Source organism: Orbicella franksi, chromosome 11 (genome assembly GCF_964199315.1).
Source record: "Orbicella franksi chromosome 11, jaOrbFran1.1, whole genome shotgun sequence".
Lineage (NCBI taxonomy): Eukaryota > Metazoa > Cnidaria > Anthozoa > Scleractinia > Merulinidae > Orbicella > Orbicella franksi.
The window spans coordinates 7,122,115-7,139,074 of NC_138155.1; the positions used below are offsets into that span (position 1 = coordinate 7,122,115).

The following is a 16,960-nucleotide window of genomic DNA, read 5'->3' on the forward strand; positions in this document are numbered from 1 at the left end:
TGCAGTTTTGATCTTAAGTGGGTCTAAACCTTACTGGTACAATTTAAGTTGCACTCTTGTTTTGATGATATTGTAATTTTAGGTAGCAGTAGTTTCTATTTTAATCACAAACATTTAATTTAATCACAAACATTGAATAATTAGTCATCGGAGTACCTGAAAGGCCTATTTAAACTCTTCAGCACGGACTATGGACTTAGAAATAGTGAAAACAAATTGGCTCTGCCTAAGCCCCTTACCGATTTTTTGAAACGTAGTTTCTACTACAGTAGAGCGCATTTGTGGAATAAGCCTTCCATCTAACGTCAGAGCCATTGGATCTTTTATTAATTTTACAGATGGGATAAATCGCCAATTGTCCTTCTCGTACTCTCACACGGCAAACATATCGGAAATGAGTGCTATATAGATTCATATATTGTATTGTACTGTATTTTACAAAACAGTCTCAAGAAAATACGCGCGCTGATTGGTTAAAAATCGTGTTTCTATAACTCGATGGAAACACAGCACTAGTACGAGCTGTTGACGTAACGATAGCGCAATAATCAAAGTTAGCGAGCTGTTTTCCTTTTTTTTTTTTTTGTCGCAGTGTTTTCTAAAAGAAATAGAAAACACGTTCTCCGTGTTTCTATCGAGTTACAGAAACACTTGTGAAAGTTTGGGAGAACTCGAAAAAACTGTGGAAACACTCGCATACGGTTCGTTTTCCCACAGCATTTCTCGTTCTCCAAACATCCACTCGTGTTTCTATACCTCGATAGAAACACGGTACATGTTTTCTATTTCTTAATTATATTGCACAGTGACCATGATTCTGACAACTGAGAACAGATTTTCGACGGAAAGCGTTGTTTAAACTTCTTTAACTTCCTTTGAATATCAAGCAATTGCAATAAACAATATACTAAAGCAAACGTGTTTTAACCATCGGCGAAAAAGGTAAACGTGCATTGTCCAAAAAAAAAAGACATTTCACTTTTAGATCAGATCGTTGTTATCATAAATCGTGCTGCAGGTGTTGTAACTTTTTCAAATTACGATCTTAGTACTAATGAATTAATGCAGATGGTAAACTGGGTTAAACTGGACTGCTAACGCCTTGTTGATAAAGCAATAATAATGCATAAGACTGTAAATAATATGGTTCCGGACTATCTTAGTTCGCACTTTGTCTTCCATTCCGATACCTTAACATATAACCTAATTATTTTAAAACAAGACTGTACATGTCCTACAGCGGAGCTGTACTGTGGAATAGTCTGCCCTTGGATATTCCTCAGTCACCCTCTCTTAATGAATTTAATTAACAAATTGACGTCAGTTTTTTATGCGTCTATCCTCTTATTGATGTTAAATATTGCGTCATAACATTGTCAAAGTGGTTGTGGAACCACAAGCCGCGGGCGAGTGATTCCGCAGTAAACTTTGACAACGTTATGACGAAATTTATTATCAATAAGAGGACAGACGCATAAAAAACTGACGTCAATTTGTTTTTTTTACAACAACAAGACACCAAAATGGCCAAATGCCGGAAATAAATGAAGGGAAAGGAGGCCGTAAACTTACCGTAAACAGAAATAAGTGAATTTTATTTAAAATGACGTGAACATTGTCATTAGCTTTTCTCGCTTTTTGACTGACTACTTAAAATAGTCCATAAAATCTCATTGGTTAAAACGTTGACAGTTTGACAGCTGAAAGTTAAATTTGAAAGCTTGCATAAATTAACATTTTATCTGTCTGTACTCTTATTCATGATAAAAATGAGCTAATCAGCGCGAGAGAAATTGTTGTAAAAATCTAAGTTGAAGACTTATGATTTTGATAGACTTAAAATCTGCTAAAAAAAAAAAAAAAAAAAATCAACAACAACCACAACATATAAATGGCTAGTAAGCAAAAAGTTTCTCACTGCCAACATTTTCATTAAGTGCTGGTTGCAAATCACGAATCAATCTTTCTTTAATTTTACAATGCACATCAGATCGTCCGGTGGCTAAAATGTCAGAGATCCTATTTTATCCTGTTGCCTGTCAGCGTCATATGGTCTGCCATGGCAGAAGAGTGGTTAGTACTCGTCAGCGCTTTAAAATGCTCCGTTTTACCGTCATGCAACCGACGCTTTGTTTATCCAATGTGAAAGGCGTTGCAATCCCAACAGCCAGCTTTGTACACAACCTTCGACATAAGGGAACGGCTGAGTCGGTCCTTATAGGGGAAAAAATACTTAATTCAACTAGTGTTTCGGAAAATAATTTTAAGACTAAAACAACCATAGAACCTGTGGATACATGATTTGAGCTGTTATGTGACAATTTTACTTTGAATTCCTACATAAGGTAAAGCTATGAAAATTTCTTTTTTCGGGACATGAGTGATGGGGTCTTTAGGTTTGTTGTGTTTGTTCACAACATCGTTCATGTTGTAGTTAATAATACCACGGGGCTACCCATTGCGTGACAAAAGCTTCTTGAGATCGTCCAAAGCACACTGTAACAGACTGGGTGACGAACAGATGCGAAGACACCGATATGTTGAGATGCGGATTAGGTTAACTTTGTACTTCCGAGGTGGAAAAGAATCCCATTGAGTGTAGAGTCCAGTGAAAGTTTTCTTTCGGTGAAGTCCAAAGGGAATTGGTTATTTTAGTCTTAAAATTATTTTCCGTAACACTAGTCGAATTAAGTCTTTTTTTTCCCTTATAACGACAGACTTAGTCGTTCCCTTATGTCGAAGGTTGTGTACAAGGCTGGCTGTTGGGATTGCAACGCCTTTTACATTGGAAAAACAAAGCGTCGGTTGTATGACAGGAAAACGGAGCATTTTAAAGCGCTGACGAGTACTATACTAACCACGCTTCTGCCGTGGCCGCGCATATGACCCTGAAAAGCCACAGGATAAAATGGGATCACTGTGACATTTTAGCCACCGGACGATCTGATGTGCATTGTAAAATTAAAGAAACATAATTGATTCGTGATTTGCAACCAGCACTTAATGAACTTAACGTAATGTTTTTTGTTGTTGTTTTTCTTTTTGTTGTTGTTCTGTGTTTTGTTTTTGTTTTTTGTTTGTTTGTTTTTTTTTCCCAGCAGACTTTAAGTCTGTTTATTTTCATTTACATCCATTGGCATTTCTTTCCTTATTAGGTACCGGTTTACCTTATTAGGTATTAGTCTTCTCGTTTAAATTTATTGTAGTGAAGCTACCATTTCTATACTTCTGATGATCCATGTAGGAGCATACGAAACGTTAAGTTCTTAAATCAAGGGTTTTACAGCATGCGTTGTTTTGTCATGTTTGTGACCGCAGTTTGTTTTCTATTTTTAATTTAATATTGTTTAGTCCTAAAGGAAATGCCTGGTAAAAATAAATATTTTACCTTTCTCCTACCTACCATAAGTCATAGTATGGCAATACTTAAAGCATTTAAAAACTTTTCCAAAGTATAAAAGAATACTCACAAGGTCCCCATCTTCTACGGCTGCTGCAACCTGATGATGTTCGTTTTGAAAAATGGGTTAAAAATAGTTTCTCAAAACAGTTTAAAAACAGGTTTAAATAGTGTCCTGTTTGTTAAGGGCTCTTGGACGTACAAGCTAACTGACTCCCCACCGCGGTAAAAGGGGTGATGGTGGTGGTGGTGGGGGGGGGGGGGGGGGTTGAACCCCCTTGGGTTTTCTTTCTCTTAAGTCATAGCAAAATAAATTTACAATGATTAGATAGCCCTTTGCAGTTGCCATGACAACGTCAAAAATGATAGACACAAATGAAATATCAAAATTTCCGGAAGAGATGAATGAACAGCTACTAAAAGTTTCAACCCCTCAGAGTAAATCGTCTTTTCAAACATTTGAAAAAACCTTATTTCGTGAGGTGGCACCACTCTCCTCCCCCAACCCTCCCCTGTACGTCCGAGGGTTAGGTGGCACCACGATCCTCGTAAGTTTAAAAAACAGATGGCACAACATATTGATACACATGTTTGGAATTGGAGATCGATCAACTAACGAAAAAAAAGTTATAAACAACATACTAAAGCACACATGTTTTAACCATCAACAAAAGAGGTAAATGTGCGCTGTCTAAAATAAGACATTTCACTTTAAAATCAAATCAGTTGTTGTTATCAAAAGCCTTAGTATGGCAATACTTGTTGCATTTAAAAACTTTACCAAAGTATATATATATATATATAAAATACTCACAATATGAACGTCTTCTACTGCTGCTGTACCTTTGTGGTGGTGGTGGTGGTGGTGGTTTTGGTTGTGGTGGTGAGCGCCTTCTTCTTCTACGTCTCCGCCGCCACCACGCATCTACATCATCTTGAATGATAATAAATGCAACCACCAATACCAGGAGACCTAACTTAGCGAAAGAGACCATGCTGCTGGATAGGCACTCTAAGCTAGATGAAGGGACATAAACCAATCAGCATTATTTAAAAGTATTCAGTTAGCCGTGTACTTCTTTAATATTCTTCCCTGCAAACAAAGCCGAGTACCCTACGTCGATGTTACCTTTTGCTTCGAGATGACGAAATTAACGACGAGGCGACGAAACTAATGACGTCAAACTGTTATTATCAAGTGACCAGTTTTTCATGTAGCGCAAGTTAATTTCACGCTATCTACTAAAGACAAAGTCAATTATAAGTATGACTTGTTTTTAAGAATAACTGGTGATGCGCAGATTTTATCTCTTGTAATTCAAACGCAGCGACTCTATAAAGATGAACTGCTTCTTTCCAAATTACTTGCGAAATGGTTGTTCGCCTAAAATGTCAAAATATACAGCAGGAGAGGTAAATTATCTTATAGGTACGAATTCAAAGTAAACATCTCCAAAAACTGTTCAATTTATGTAATGGATAAAAGAAAACAAACAAACAAACAAAAAACAAACAAACCTACAAGCAAAAGGTAATGTACGTACTTCCACACACATCTTAGAAAAATGTATCATCTTTTTAAACTTTTTCCAACCACCTACTTTGATTTACTAGCCTAAAAAGTGCTTCCGTTATATAAAATCTTACACTGATTGGGCTTTGCTACAAGACGACTTTGACAAGCTGGTTGATTGGAGTGACAACTGGAAGCTGGCCTTCAATCTTGACAAATATTCTCTCTGCACAGTAACAAGGAAGCGCAACCCTCATAATTTGTAACTACAAATTGGGAGGGAAGATTCTTAGCAGAGTAGGAGCCTAACGCGATCTTTGGGTACTTATGTGACATACAGCTAGCTTTAGTGATTACACCCACGCCCAGGTGAGCAAAGCTAACAAAATGGTGGCTTTCATTCGTCGCACTACAATTTCTCATCGACTAGTCCGGTCTGTTTTAACCCTTTGAGCCCCAATTACGCATATATGCGTAATTAATAGCCGTGCTCTTTGTACCACTTGTAATGTCATCAATTTAAATGTCATCAGATATTCTTGATAAGCAGATAGTAGTACTAGGCTAGGCCTTTCCGTACAATGGTCAGGTTTAGATATCGACGACATTCCGACGTCGCAAATCGAAAAACAACGTTTTAAGTCCAAATTTTGACTTATGCGCATGCCCGGAATTGAAATATTGCTCAATTTTGTACCTAATTCTCGCAAAATCTCTCCTTTTAGTTAAAAAAAGCTTTCTTAGCAAAACGATGGCCTATTTAGCGTCATGGCAACTAAAAAAGCTGACTAAATGGTTAAAAACGGTAATTTTTTGGCGAAAGTTTGGTATTCAAAGGGTTAAACTCGACGATCTGCGATTCATGCCTTTCGTTTTGTATGGTATTCTTTTCGTTCTTCACGCTCCGAAAGCAGCAATAAAACTTCACGTTCGTTAAGAAATCGCGCAAGTAACGACTCCCTAAAAGTAACGACGTGCTCGCAAAGTAGCAAACTTAAGCACGCCTTTACTTCTCAGAAGAAATAACGGATTAAATATATCTAGCTAAAAAAGGCTGCACAAAAAGGATCAACCAAAAATCGTTTTCAACATAATCATTTATCCTTTTCTGCTCTCTGTATATCGATTTAACAAATTGACGACAGTTTTTTTTTTTATGCGTCTCTCCTCTTATTGATGATAAATTGCGCTATAACATTGTCAAAGTGGGTATGGAACCACGAGCCGAGGGTAAAAACCCCAAAATGGTCAAATGCCGGGAATAAATGCGGGAAAAAGACGTTGTAAACTTGCCGTAAACAAAGATAAGTGAATTTTATTCAAAATAATGCGAACATTATCGATGGCTTTTCTCGCCTTTTCATTGGCTACTTAAAAAAGTCCATAAAATCTCATTGGTTTAAAAGTTGACAGTTTGACAGCTGAGAGTTGAACTTGAAAGCTTGCATATATTAAAATTTTATCTGTCTGTACTCTTATCGATGACAAAAATGAGCCAATCAGCGCGCGAGAAATAATAAGACAGTTATTGTAAAAATATTTTTATTTCATTTGGGACGCAACCCCTAAATAACATCCTGTTGCTAAGCGAAAGTAGCGATGCCCGGAAATATGCCGGCGATAGGATTCTAGGGCTGCTAAATTCGAAACTAAAAGAAAGACGTTTCTTTCCAAAATTTACGGAAGTTGGTCCCATCCAGGTAAATAGTGCCAAAAATCGGACTTAGAAGATACAAAAGTCAGGAACAATATGCTAGACGACAGGCCAAGATATTAGGGAGTTTTAGAAAGCCACAATAACGGAAAAACAGCCTCAGGTAAACTGGTCGGCGTCAAATGGCGTAATATTCACAAGGAGTGGTGTATAAAGGCCTGATTATCCCAATGGGAACTAATAAAGAGCAACCTAATTAAACACCTAAAAGAAATTTATTTTAATTTGTTTACAGTAACGCGAAGTACCATCTATTAACGCCTATCTTTGCTTTTGTATTTTAGCAGCAAACAAGCCTGTTCTAAGAACAGGAATCAAGGCTGCACGAATTTGGATGAACGTGCTTGCAAACTATTTCTCTTTCAAACAATTCCTAACTTCCCATAAGAGCACTCGCTTAAGTTCTTAGCACCCCATGAAGATTCGAAGGAAATATTCTTACCTAACTCTTACCTTGAATGAAAGCAATACCGAGCAGCTCCGACTAAAGAATTCTCTCCTTGTGCAGACGGAATAACTTTCACTTGGATAACAACTGAAAACACGAAGACCTAAAGAAAAGAAAACAAAAGAAAACAAAGCGAAACCAAACGTCAATATGATTTAAAACTACCATTGTTAAATGCTATACTGGTCAAGTTTCATTGACCTTCTTTTGGTATCGTGCCTCGGATCAGGAGAACACAGTGAATAATCTGTTCTACGGATAGTGGTTGGTCAGTTACTTAATTTAGCGCATTGCTGAAACGGGGTTAGTCCTGAATGGGCAAGGCGTTATTGACATATAATCCGGTGCGGTATTTCCTATAATGGACTACACGGTTAAGGGTTTACACCCACAGGGGTACCCTTTTCAGGCTGGAGGTATCGTAAAGGGTGGAGAATTCACAAGTTCAAGTTTGAAAGAAGGCAGGGAAATTGCACAAATATTAGGGAATGTTGCTTACTATTTCTCTTGTGCGCTACTGAAAACAAGCGTTTGCGCGCCTTAGACATGTCGCGGGAACTTATTTATTGTGTAAACATCGATCATATCACGCATTAAATATTTCCTGATCTGTCCGTGCAGAGCTGACCTCGTTTCAGCGCAATCATATGGATTAACTAAAAACTATTGTTCATAGTGAGCAGAAACCGGCGCCGTAAAACAAATCTTTTGCCGACTTGTCCCGTTCTGAGACATAATATTAGGAGAACGTAAGTGCAACTAAAGTGAAATAGTAATTTACAATGAGTGTTTTTTTACCAGGTTATAGTCCGGGTTTTGCTCTTTTATTGCTTTTTTTTTTGAACTGTCTTCTACGTTCTTTATTTCGGCTTTCCCTTTGAATTTTCTGGAAGATAAAGATGACATCCACAAAGGCCCGCCACGTTTTCAGTGATAGAAGCGTTAGATTAAATCCAAAGCGATTGTTATGCAAAAAAACTCCAGTCACCCAAAGTTATTCGCGTGCCCGTACAAAATCTATCTCAAACTACTATATCCTTCAATGGGGATTTGTAAATGTAATTTTCTCAGCTGCTTTCGACAGCAGTTTTCCTTTTTTTCCCAACATCTCTGTCTCCACTGTGTCATCGGCTTGTGGATGTCACGTGACAGATTTGGAAGGCAGCCATGCATACCTGCACGATTCTTTGAGTGAACACGAAGGTTGCCATTCGTGATCGTATACCCAAATTAATCTTTTTCGTTAAGTTTTTCAGCAAATAGCTTCATGTGCTGCTTGTTTTGGCGCGATTTATATTTTATTTGCGAACAGATCATTAATGTAAAATGTTCTCCATTTCGCTTATTGCTCTACTTGTTTGTTGATGTTTTAATTACACTCTTGCTTAGGGACTATTTTTTAACAAGACCATGAAGGTCATCTGGCACCTTTGTACGCTGTTCATTTTGACGTTGATTCACAAGAAAAGTGCACAAGTCAATAGAGGTACGAATGTTTAAAAACCTGGAATGTTATCAACATTTCCAATCGACTGGTCGAGTCTGTTAAACTCGACGATTTGCGATTCTTGCTTTTTGTTTTGTATCGTATTCTTTTTCTTCACCCTCCATAATAAGTCATAAAACTTCACGTTCGCTAGCAAATGGCGCAAGTAGCGACTCCCCGAAAGTAACGATGTTTGTAAAGTAGCGTTCTCAAACACAGCTTTGCCTCTTAGGAGAAACAATGCGGAAATATATATATTATAAACAAATACAAGAAGCTGCACTAGAAGGATCATCCTAAAATATATTTTAACATATACATATGTCATTGTCTGCTCTCAGTATATCGACATATTTTATTTTATTTGGGACGCTTGCCCTAAATAACATGCTTTTGCTACCGGAAAGTAGCGATCCACGGAAATATATGCGATATGATTATTAAAAGGAGTGCTAAATCCGAAACTAAAAGAGAGACTCTCCTTTCGAAGTTTCACGGTTGTTGGTCCCGTCCGGGTAAATAGTGCAAAGAAGCAAATTATGAAAATATAAAAAGTCAGCAACGACATGCCAGGCGAGTGCCAAGAGGATGTTTAAACATCATTGACAGTGTACTTTAAACATTTTTGGGTTGCCATGCTACCTGTAAGTATTCATTGGGTTTTCCATTGTTTGCAGTAACGCGAAATACCATCTATTAACGTCTGATGGTACAATTATTATGCATTTATTTCCAAAAGCCACGCCAAATGCTGCTTATGCTTAAGCTTATGCGCTAGTGAAAACAAGTCTTTATGCCTTACTTTAAATATGTCTTGCAAACTTAGTGTGTATACTGATAAATATCACGGTATGGGACGTGATGAGTGTCTGACCTATCCATGCAGAGCTGACCCCGTTTCAGTAATGAGATCTCGTATTAACTGAGGGCCATTGTTCATAACAAACAGAAATAGATTATTGACCGAGCTGCCTTGTTCTCAGACATAGCAAAACCTGACATGTTATCAAGCCAGACTTCCTACATTGGTAAGGCTGGCAGAAACCTTAACACGAGACTGACTGAACACAACCGAGCCACGAGAAATGATGATGCCAACAATCATATTGCTATTAAAGATTGAAGCGCAGTCAGGATGAGACATAATCAAACGAGAAATAAAAACGTTCGCTGGCTAAAAAATTTCATCCCCACACCTGAAGAATTGGTTTGCATGTTTAGTAAATGGGCTGCGCCACAAGAGAATCCTAACAGTTTTGCTGTCCTTTCGTTCATCAATGGAGTCACGCAGCCACTAACGAGAATTCTTCGAAGGCACGACATTCAAGTTGTAAATAAGCCCTTCAAGACTTTACAACAAGAATTTCCTTCTCCCAAGTTCAGACCATCTATTGAACATCATCCGAACGTGATTTATAAAATACCCTGTGCCGATTGTGATTGTTATTATTTAGGAGAAACCGGCCGGTGTTTTGAAACTCGTAAGAAAGAACATGTCAGGAATGTCAACACATGTGCTAATGGAAATGAAACATGACCGAGCTAAAATTACTTTGGCCGGTTAACATGACCGGCTACAGTCCGATTTCAAATGTCACAGTATAAATTGGAATGATAAGAAACAAAATAATAACTCCAGTGTAAAATTTGCTGATTGATATCATACACAGAATTTGCTGATTCATACTCAGACATAACTTATCTTATTTAACAAAATGTTTTATGTTACTTGTAGGATGAAGTAAAATTGAGAGTGCTCAATACATGCATACTCCTTGGCATTGATGCTTGATCAGGAAAAAATCAGCCACTGAGAAGTCTACAGTACCTATGACTCTATAAGGGGTCCGAGGTCCATTTCTTGAAGGCCCTGGAAACGTTTTGGGCCCATAAAGCCATCTTTAATTGAGCTGTGTCTAAAAACTAAGAGCTGTATATGCCTGAAACTTCTTGTGTGAAGGAAACCTCTGTTCATATTGAGAGTAAGCGATTAAAACAGCTCTGTAAGTATAAGATTTCAGATTTTGGTAAGGCTTTCTGGGTGCGAAAACTTTTTGGGACCTTCGAGAAATGGGCCCCTGGTGCATTACAGTCTAACATGGTGACCTCCAACACTTTCTGGCATAAATTCAAGCACTTTAAACATTATTTTCAATGCTTTGAAGTATCACCTACACTGTACCTGTGTTAGTGAATTAGCATTAAATTTGAATATCTTAGATTGCTAGGTTGATACTTATTGTTCAATACAGCAGCTATAAGATTTCATCATAAAAAGCAACGGCTATGTTTACATACATGTAGTACCAGAACAATAATTTATTAACTTATGATGTGTTATTGGAACTATGGTACTAGATAGGCCTTTCAATTTCAACAGGTCCCTATGATTTTTTTTTTTTTTTTACAGTACAGTTTTTTTTTTTATCACAAAAAGAAAAAGTAAAATTTTGAATATTGTTTACAGTGAATGTTTTGTCAGGGGTCCAAAATGTTTGTCCTGTTTGGATTCTGTACAGTTTTGGAAAAAGAAGGAAACTGTGACTTTGTAAACATAGCCTAAAAGATGTCAGAAGCCTTGTTTTATGTTATGCAATGTAGTATTCCTTTGGCATGAATATTTTTATGATGAATTTAAAATGTCAATCTCTATCTTGTGGTAAATGTTTTTTCTCCCTATTTTCTGTTATTTCAAAAGAACAATTCACTCTATGAAAAAAGTTGATCAATATTTCACACCTACATTGCAGTAATTTTCATAATAAGGTAAAGGTAAAGTCTGCATATGAGCCACGTGGCCCAACAGACTGGAGCTTATCCCACTTTCTGTAGCAGGAAGCGACTACATTTTGTAGGACTATTTCTACTCCCCCTGGATGAGTTGCCAGTCCATTGCAGGGTTACCCCACCATTAAATTCGCTGGTACCCACTTATACACCTGGGAGGAGAGGCACTGAGAGTAATGTGTGTTGCCCAGCAACACAACAGAATGTACCTGCCTAGGGCTTGAACCCGGACTGCTCGATCAGGAGTTGAGCTCACTACATGTAACTACGAGGCCATCATGCCTCCCACATTTTTCATAATAATTATTAAGGCTAATTTAATCCTACATTAATTACTTTGTAAGAAAAAACAGTTTATTCATGCATTTTATGACAAAGGTATTATCATTATGTTACATTTGACTTTGTGAATTTAGTATATATTTAAGACAGGTATCCATTTGCAAACAGTTTTAATTTAGTAATACGCCTAAATTGCAAAATTTTCACTCGTTGTAACTGACAACAGTATAGTTCTTAATCATTTTACTATCTATGAATTAAATAGAGTTGAATATGACATGGTTTTGCACAATCTTGAAAAGGTCTTGAATTTTAGTAGTCTTCTTGAACAGTGCTTGAATTTGGTTAAAGGAGCTCAGTCATGGTATTTTAAAATATTTTGGCCATGCACAAAATTACATTTAAGTCGTCTTGTTATGGATAGAAAGAAAAGAAAACATGTTTTATTTGTTGCAATGTGTACATTGTAAACCTTATTCGTGGCATATAAAAACTATTTGAATTTTACTGAGTTTGTTGTGATTGCAATAAATTTCTGATTCTGTATAAATTTGCATGTTTTCTACTATTATAATTAAGGTCAACAGATTTGATTACAATAAAACAGTACATTCCATGCATTTTTCTTCAAGTAATTATTTACAAGTTATTTATCGTACAGGGTTTCTGCCTCCCTTTTTCGATTTACATGTTATTTCCAGGCTCCCTTTTTACATTTCCAGGTTATTTCCAGGCTCCCTTTTTTGATTTACATGTTATTTACAGGCTCTCTTTTTAAATTTACAGGTTATTTGCAGGCTCCCTTTTTCAATTTCCAGGTTATTTACAGGCTCCCTTTTTCAATTTCCAGGTTATTTACAGGCTCCCTTTTTCGATTTACATGTTATTTGCAGGTTCTCTTTTTCAATTTACAGGTTATTTACAGGCTCCCCTTTTCAATTTCCATGTTATTTGCAGGTTCCCTTTTTCGATTTCCATGTTATTTACAGGCTCTCTTTTTCCATTTACATGCTATTTACAGGCTCCCTTTTTCAATTTGCAAGTTATTTACAGGCTCCCTTTTTCGATTTACATGTTATTTACAGGCTCCCTTTTTCGATTTCCGTGTTATTTACAGGCTCTCTTTTTCCATTTACATGTTATTTACAGGCTCCCTGTTTCGATTTACATGTTATTTACAGGCTCCCTTTTTCGATTTACATGTTATTTACAGGCTCCCTTTTTCGATTTACATGTTATTTACAGGCTCCCTTTTTCCATTTACATGTTATTTCCAGGCTCCCTTTTTCCATTTACATGTTATTTACAGGGTCCCTGTTTCGATTTACATGTTCTTTATGGGCTCCTTTTTTGATTTCCATGTTATTTACAGACTCCCTTTTTCGATTTACACGTTATTTACAGGCTCCCTTTTTCGATTTACATGTTATTTACAGGCTCCTGTTTTCATTTTCCATGTTATTTACAGCCTCCCTTTTTTTATTTACATGTTGTTTACAGCCTCCCCTTTTTATTTACATGTTATTTACAGTATTATGGCAGCCTCCCTGTATTAAATTTACATGTTATTTACGAGTTTCCAGGTTGAATCGCAAGAAATTTACAGGCTATTTACAGTATTTGCAGGCACAGTTTACATGTTATTTACATGATCTTAGCCCTTTGCTTTGAAACATTTACAGTGTTTTCTTCATCATTTACATGTTTCACTTGAAATATTTACATGTTTTTTACATGAAACCTCCAAAACATGTAAAAGGGGAAAAATCATGTAAATTAATCTTTACAGTCTCTTTTTGATTATTTACATGTTAATTACATGTTAATTACATGTTATTTACATACTCTGTAAATTTTCAACTTTTCCAGTGAATAAGACAGTTATTGTAAAAATATTTTTATTTCATTTGGGACGCAACCCCTAAATAACATCCTGTTGCTAAGCGAAAGTAGCGATGCCCGGAAATATGCCGGCGATAGGATTCTAGGGCTGCTAAATTCGAAACTAAAAGAAAGACGTTTCTTTCCAAAATTTACGGAAGTTGGTCCCATCCAGGTAAATAGTGCCAAAAATCGGACTTAGAAGATACAAAAGTCAGGAACAATATGCTAGACGACAGGCCAAGATATTAGGGAGTTTTAGAAAGCCACAATAACGGAAAAACAGCCTCAGGTAAACTGGTCGGCGTCAAATGGCGTAATATTCGCAAGGAGTGGTGTATAAAGGCCTGATTATCCCAATGGGAACTAATAAAGAGCAACCTAATTAAACACCTAAAAGAAATTTATTTTAATTTGTTTACAGTAACGCGAAGTACCATCTATTAACGCCTATCTTTGCTTTTGTATTTTAGCAGCAAACAAGCCTGTTCTAAGAACAGGAATCAAGGCTGCACGAATTTGGATGAACGTGCTTGCAAACTATTTCTCTTTCAAACAATTCCTAACTTCCCATAAGAGCACTCGCTTAAGTTCTTAGCACCCCATGAAGATTCGAAGGAAATATTCTTACCTAACTCTTACCTTGAATGAAAGCAATACCGAGCAGCTCCGACTAAAGAATTCTCTCCTTGTGCAGACGGAATAACTTTCACTTGGATAACAACTGAAAACACGAAGACCTAAAGAAAAGAAAACAAAAGAAAACAAAGCGAAACCAAACGTCAATATGATTTAAAACTACCATTGTTAAATGCTATACTGGTCAAGTTTCATTGACCTTCTTTTGGTATCGTGCCTCGGATCAGGAGAACACAGTGAATAATCTGTTCTACGGATAGTGGTTGGTCAGTTACTTAATTTAGCGCATTGCTGAAACGGGGTTAGTCCTGAATGGGCAAGGCGTTATTGACATATAATCCGGTGCGGTATTTCCTATAATGGACTACACGGTTAAGGGTTTACACCCACAGGGGTACCCTTTTCAGGCTGGAGGTATCGTAAAGGGTGGAGAATTCACAAGTTCAAGTTTGAAAGAAGGCAGGGAAATTGCACAAATATTAGGGAATGTTGCTTACTATTTCTCTTGTGCGCTACTGAAAACAAGCGTTTGCGCGCCTTAGACATGTCGCGGGAACTTATTTATTGTGTAAACATCGATCATATCACGCATTAAATATTTCCTGATCTGTCCGTGCAGAGCTGACCTCGTTTCAGCGCAATCATATGGATTAACTAAAAACTATTGTTCATAGTGAGCAGAAACCGGCGCCGTAAAACAAATCTTTTGCCGACTTGTCCCGTTCTGAGACATAATATTAGGAGAACGTAAGTGCAACTAAAGTGAAATAGTAATTTACAATGAGTGTTTTTTTACCAGGTTATAGTCCGGGTTTTGCTCTTTTATTGCTTTTTTTTTTGAACTGTCTTCTACGTTCTTTATTTCGGCTTTCCCTTTGAATTTTCTGGAAGATAAAGATGACATCCACAAAGGCCCGCCACGTTTTCAGTGATAGAAGCGTTAGATTAAATCCAAAGCGATTGTTATGCAAAAAAACTCCAGTCACCCAAAGTTATTCGCGTGCCCGTACAAGATCTATCTCAAACTACTATATCCTTCAATGGGGATTTGTAAATGTAATTTTCTCAGCTGCTTTCGACAGCAGTTTTCCTTTTTTTCCCAACATCTCTGTCTCCACTGTGTCATCGGCTTGTGGATGTCACGTGACAGATTTGGAAGGCAGCCATGCATACCTGCACGATTCTTTGAGTGAACACGAAGGTTGCCATTCGTGATCGTATACCCAAATTAATCTTTTTCGTTAAGTTTTTCAGCAAATAGCTTCATGTGCTGCTTGTTTTGGCGCGATTTATATTTTATTTGCGAACAGATCATTAATGTAAAATGTTCTCCATTTCGCTTATTGCTCTACTTGTTTGTTGATGTTTTAATTACACTCTTGCTTAGGGACTATTTTTTAACAAGACCATGAAGGTCATCTGGCACCTTTGTACGCTGTTCATTTTGACGTTGATTCACAAGAAAAGTGCACAAGTCAATAGAGGTACGAATGTTTAAAAACCTGGAATGTTATCAACATTTCCAATCGACTGGTCGAGTCTGTTAAACTCGACGATTTGCGATTCTTGCTTTTTGTTTTGTATCGTATTCTTTTTCTTCACCCTCCATAATAAGTCATAAAACTTCACGTTCGCTAGCAAATGGCGCAAGTAGCGACTCCCCGAAAGTAACGATGTTTGTAAAGTAGCGTTCTCAAACACAGCTTTGCCTCTTAGGAGAAACAATGCGGAAATATATATATTATAAACAAATACAAGAAGCTGCACTAGAAGGATCATCCTAAAATATATTTTAACATATACATATGTCATTGTCTGCTCTCAGTATATCGACATATTTTATTTTATTTGGGACGCTTGCCCTAAATAACATGCTTTTGCTACCGGAAAGTAGCGATCCACGGAAATATATGCGATATGATTATTAAAAGGAGTGCTAAATCCGAAACTAAAAGAGAGACTCTCCTTTCGAAGTTTCACGGTTGTTGGTCCCGTCCGGGTAAATAGTGCAAAGAAGCAAATTATGAAAATATAAAAAGTCAGCAACGACATGCCAGGCGAGTGCCAAGCGGATGTTTAAACATCATTGACAGTGTACTTTAAACATTTTTGGGTTGCCATGCTACCTGTAAGTATTCATTGGGTTTTCCATTGTTTGCAGTAACGCGAAATACCATCTATTAACGTCTGATGGTACAATTATTATGCATTTATTTCCAAAAGCCACGCCGAATGCTGCTTATGCTTAAGCTTATGCGCTAGTGAAAACAAGTCTTTATGCCTTACTTTAAATATGTCTTGCAAACTTAGTGTGTATACTGATAAATATCACGGTATGGGACGTGATGAGTGTCTGACCTATCCATGCAGAGCTGACCCCGTTTCAGTAATGAGATCTCGTATTAACTGAGGGCCATTGTTCATAACAAACAGAAATAGATTATTGACCGAGCTGCCTTGTTCTCAGACATAGCAAAACCTGACATGTTATCAAGCCAGACTTCCTACATTGGTAAGGCTGGCAGAAACCTTAACACGAGACTGACTGAACACAACCGAGCCACGAGAAATGATGATGCCAACAATCATATTGCTATTAAAGATTGAAGCGCAGTCAGGATGAGACATAATCAAACGAGAAATAAAAACGTTCGCTGGCTAAAAAATTTCATCCCCACACCTGAAGAATTGGTTTGCATGTTTAGTAAATGGGCTGCGCCTCAAGAGAATCCTAACAGTTTTGCTGTCCTTTCGTTCATCAATGGAGTCACGCAGCCACTAACGAGAATTCTTCGAAGGCACGACATTCA

The 16,960-nt window shown here is 37.2% G+C and overlaps 2 protein-coding genes and 1 long non-coding RNA gene across 7 annotated transcripts in view; 2 read left to right on the forward strand and 1 right to left on the reverse strand.

The window, feature by feature from the left end:
* LOC145502326 (uncharacterized) overlaps positions 1–14,800 on the reverse strand; it is a 54,695-nt gene extending 39,895 nt beyond the window's left edge. Inside the window, exons 1-5 of one of the 4 annotated variants that reach the window (XM_081481589.1) lie at positions 14,648–14,800; positions 14,154–14,251; positions 7,081–7,178; positions 4,215–4,417; positions 3,471–3,500 (exon numbers count right to left, since the gene is read on the reverse strand). In XM_081481589.1, the coding sequence (XP_081337715.1) occupies positions 3,471–3,500; positions 4,215–4,417; positions 7,081–7,178; positions 14,154–14,251; positions 14,648–14,696 (478 nt within the window). In that variant the 5' untranslated portion in view covers positions 14,697–14,800. Of the gene's footprint in view, positions 1–3,470; positions 3,501–4,214; positions 4,418–7,069; positions 7,179–7,276; positions 7,359–14,153; positions 14,252–14,349; positions 14,422–14,647 lie in introns of those variants that run through there. The other 3 variants (XM_081481591.1, XM_081481592.1, XM_081481590.1) reach the window with 3 other exon arrangements.
* LOC145502503 (uncharacterized) lies at positions 7,496–9,019 on the forward strand. Its single transcript, XR_014051349.1, has 2 exons — positions 7,496–7,824; positions 8,465–9,019. It is a non-coding gene; the product is annotated as an uncharacterized LOC145502503 (long non-coding RNA).
* Positions 14,801–14,802: 2 nt separating the features above from the next.
* LOC145502340 (uncharacterized) overlaps positions 14,803–16,960 on the forward strand; it is a 29,068-nt gene continuing 26,910 nt past the window's right edge. The window contains exons 1-2 of one of the 2 annotated variants that reach the window (XM_081481618.1): positions 14,803–14,897; positions 15,538–15,634. In XM_081481618.1, coding sequence (XP_081337744.1) covers positions 15,559–15,634 — 76 coding nt within the window. In that variant the 5' untranslated portion in view covers positions 14,803–14,897; positions 15,538–15,558. The remainder of the gene's footprint in view (positions 14,898–15,537; positions 15,635–16,960) is intronic. The other variant, XM_081481619.1, reaches the window with a different exon arrangement.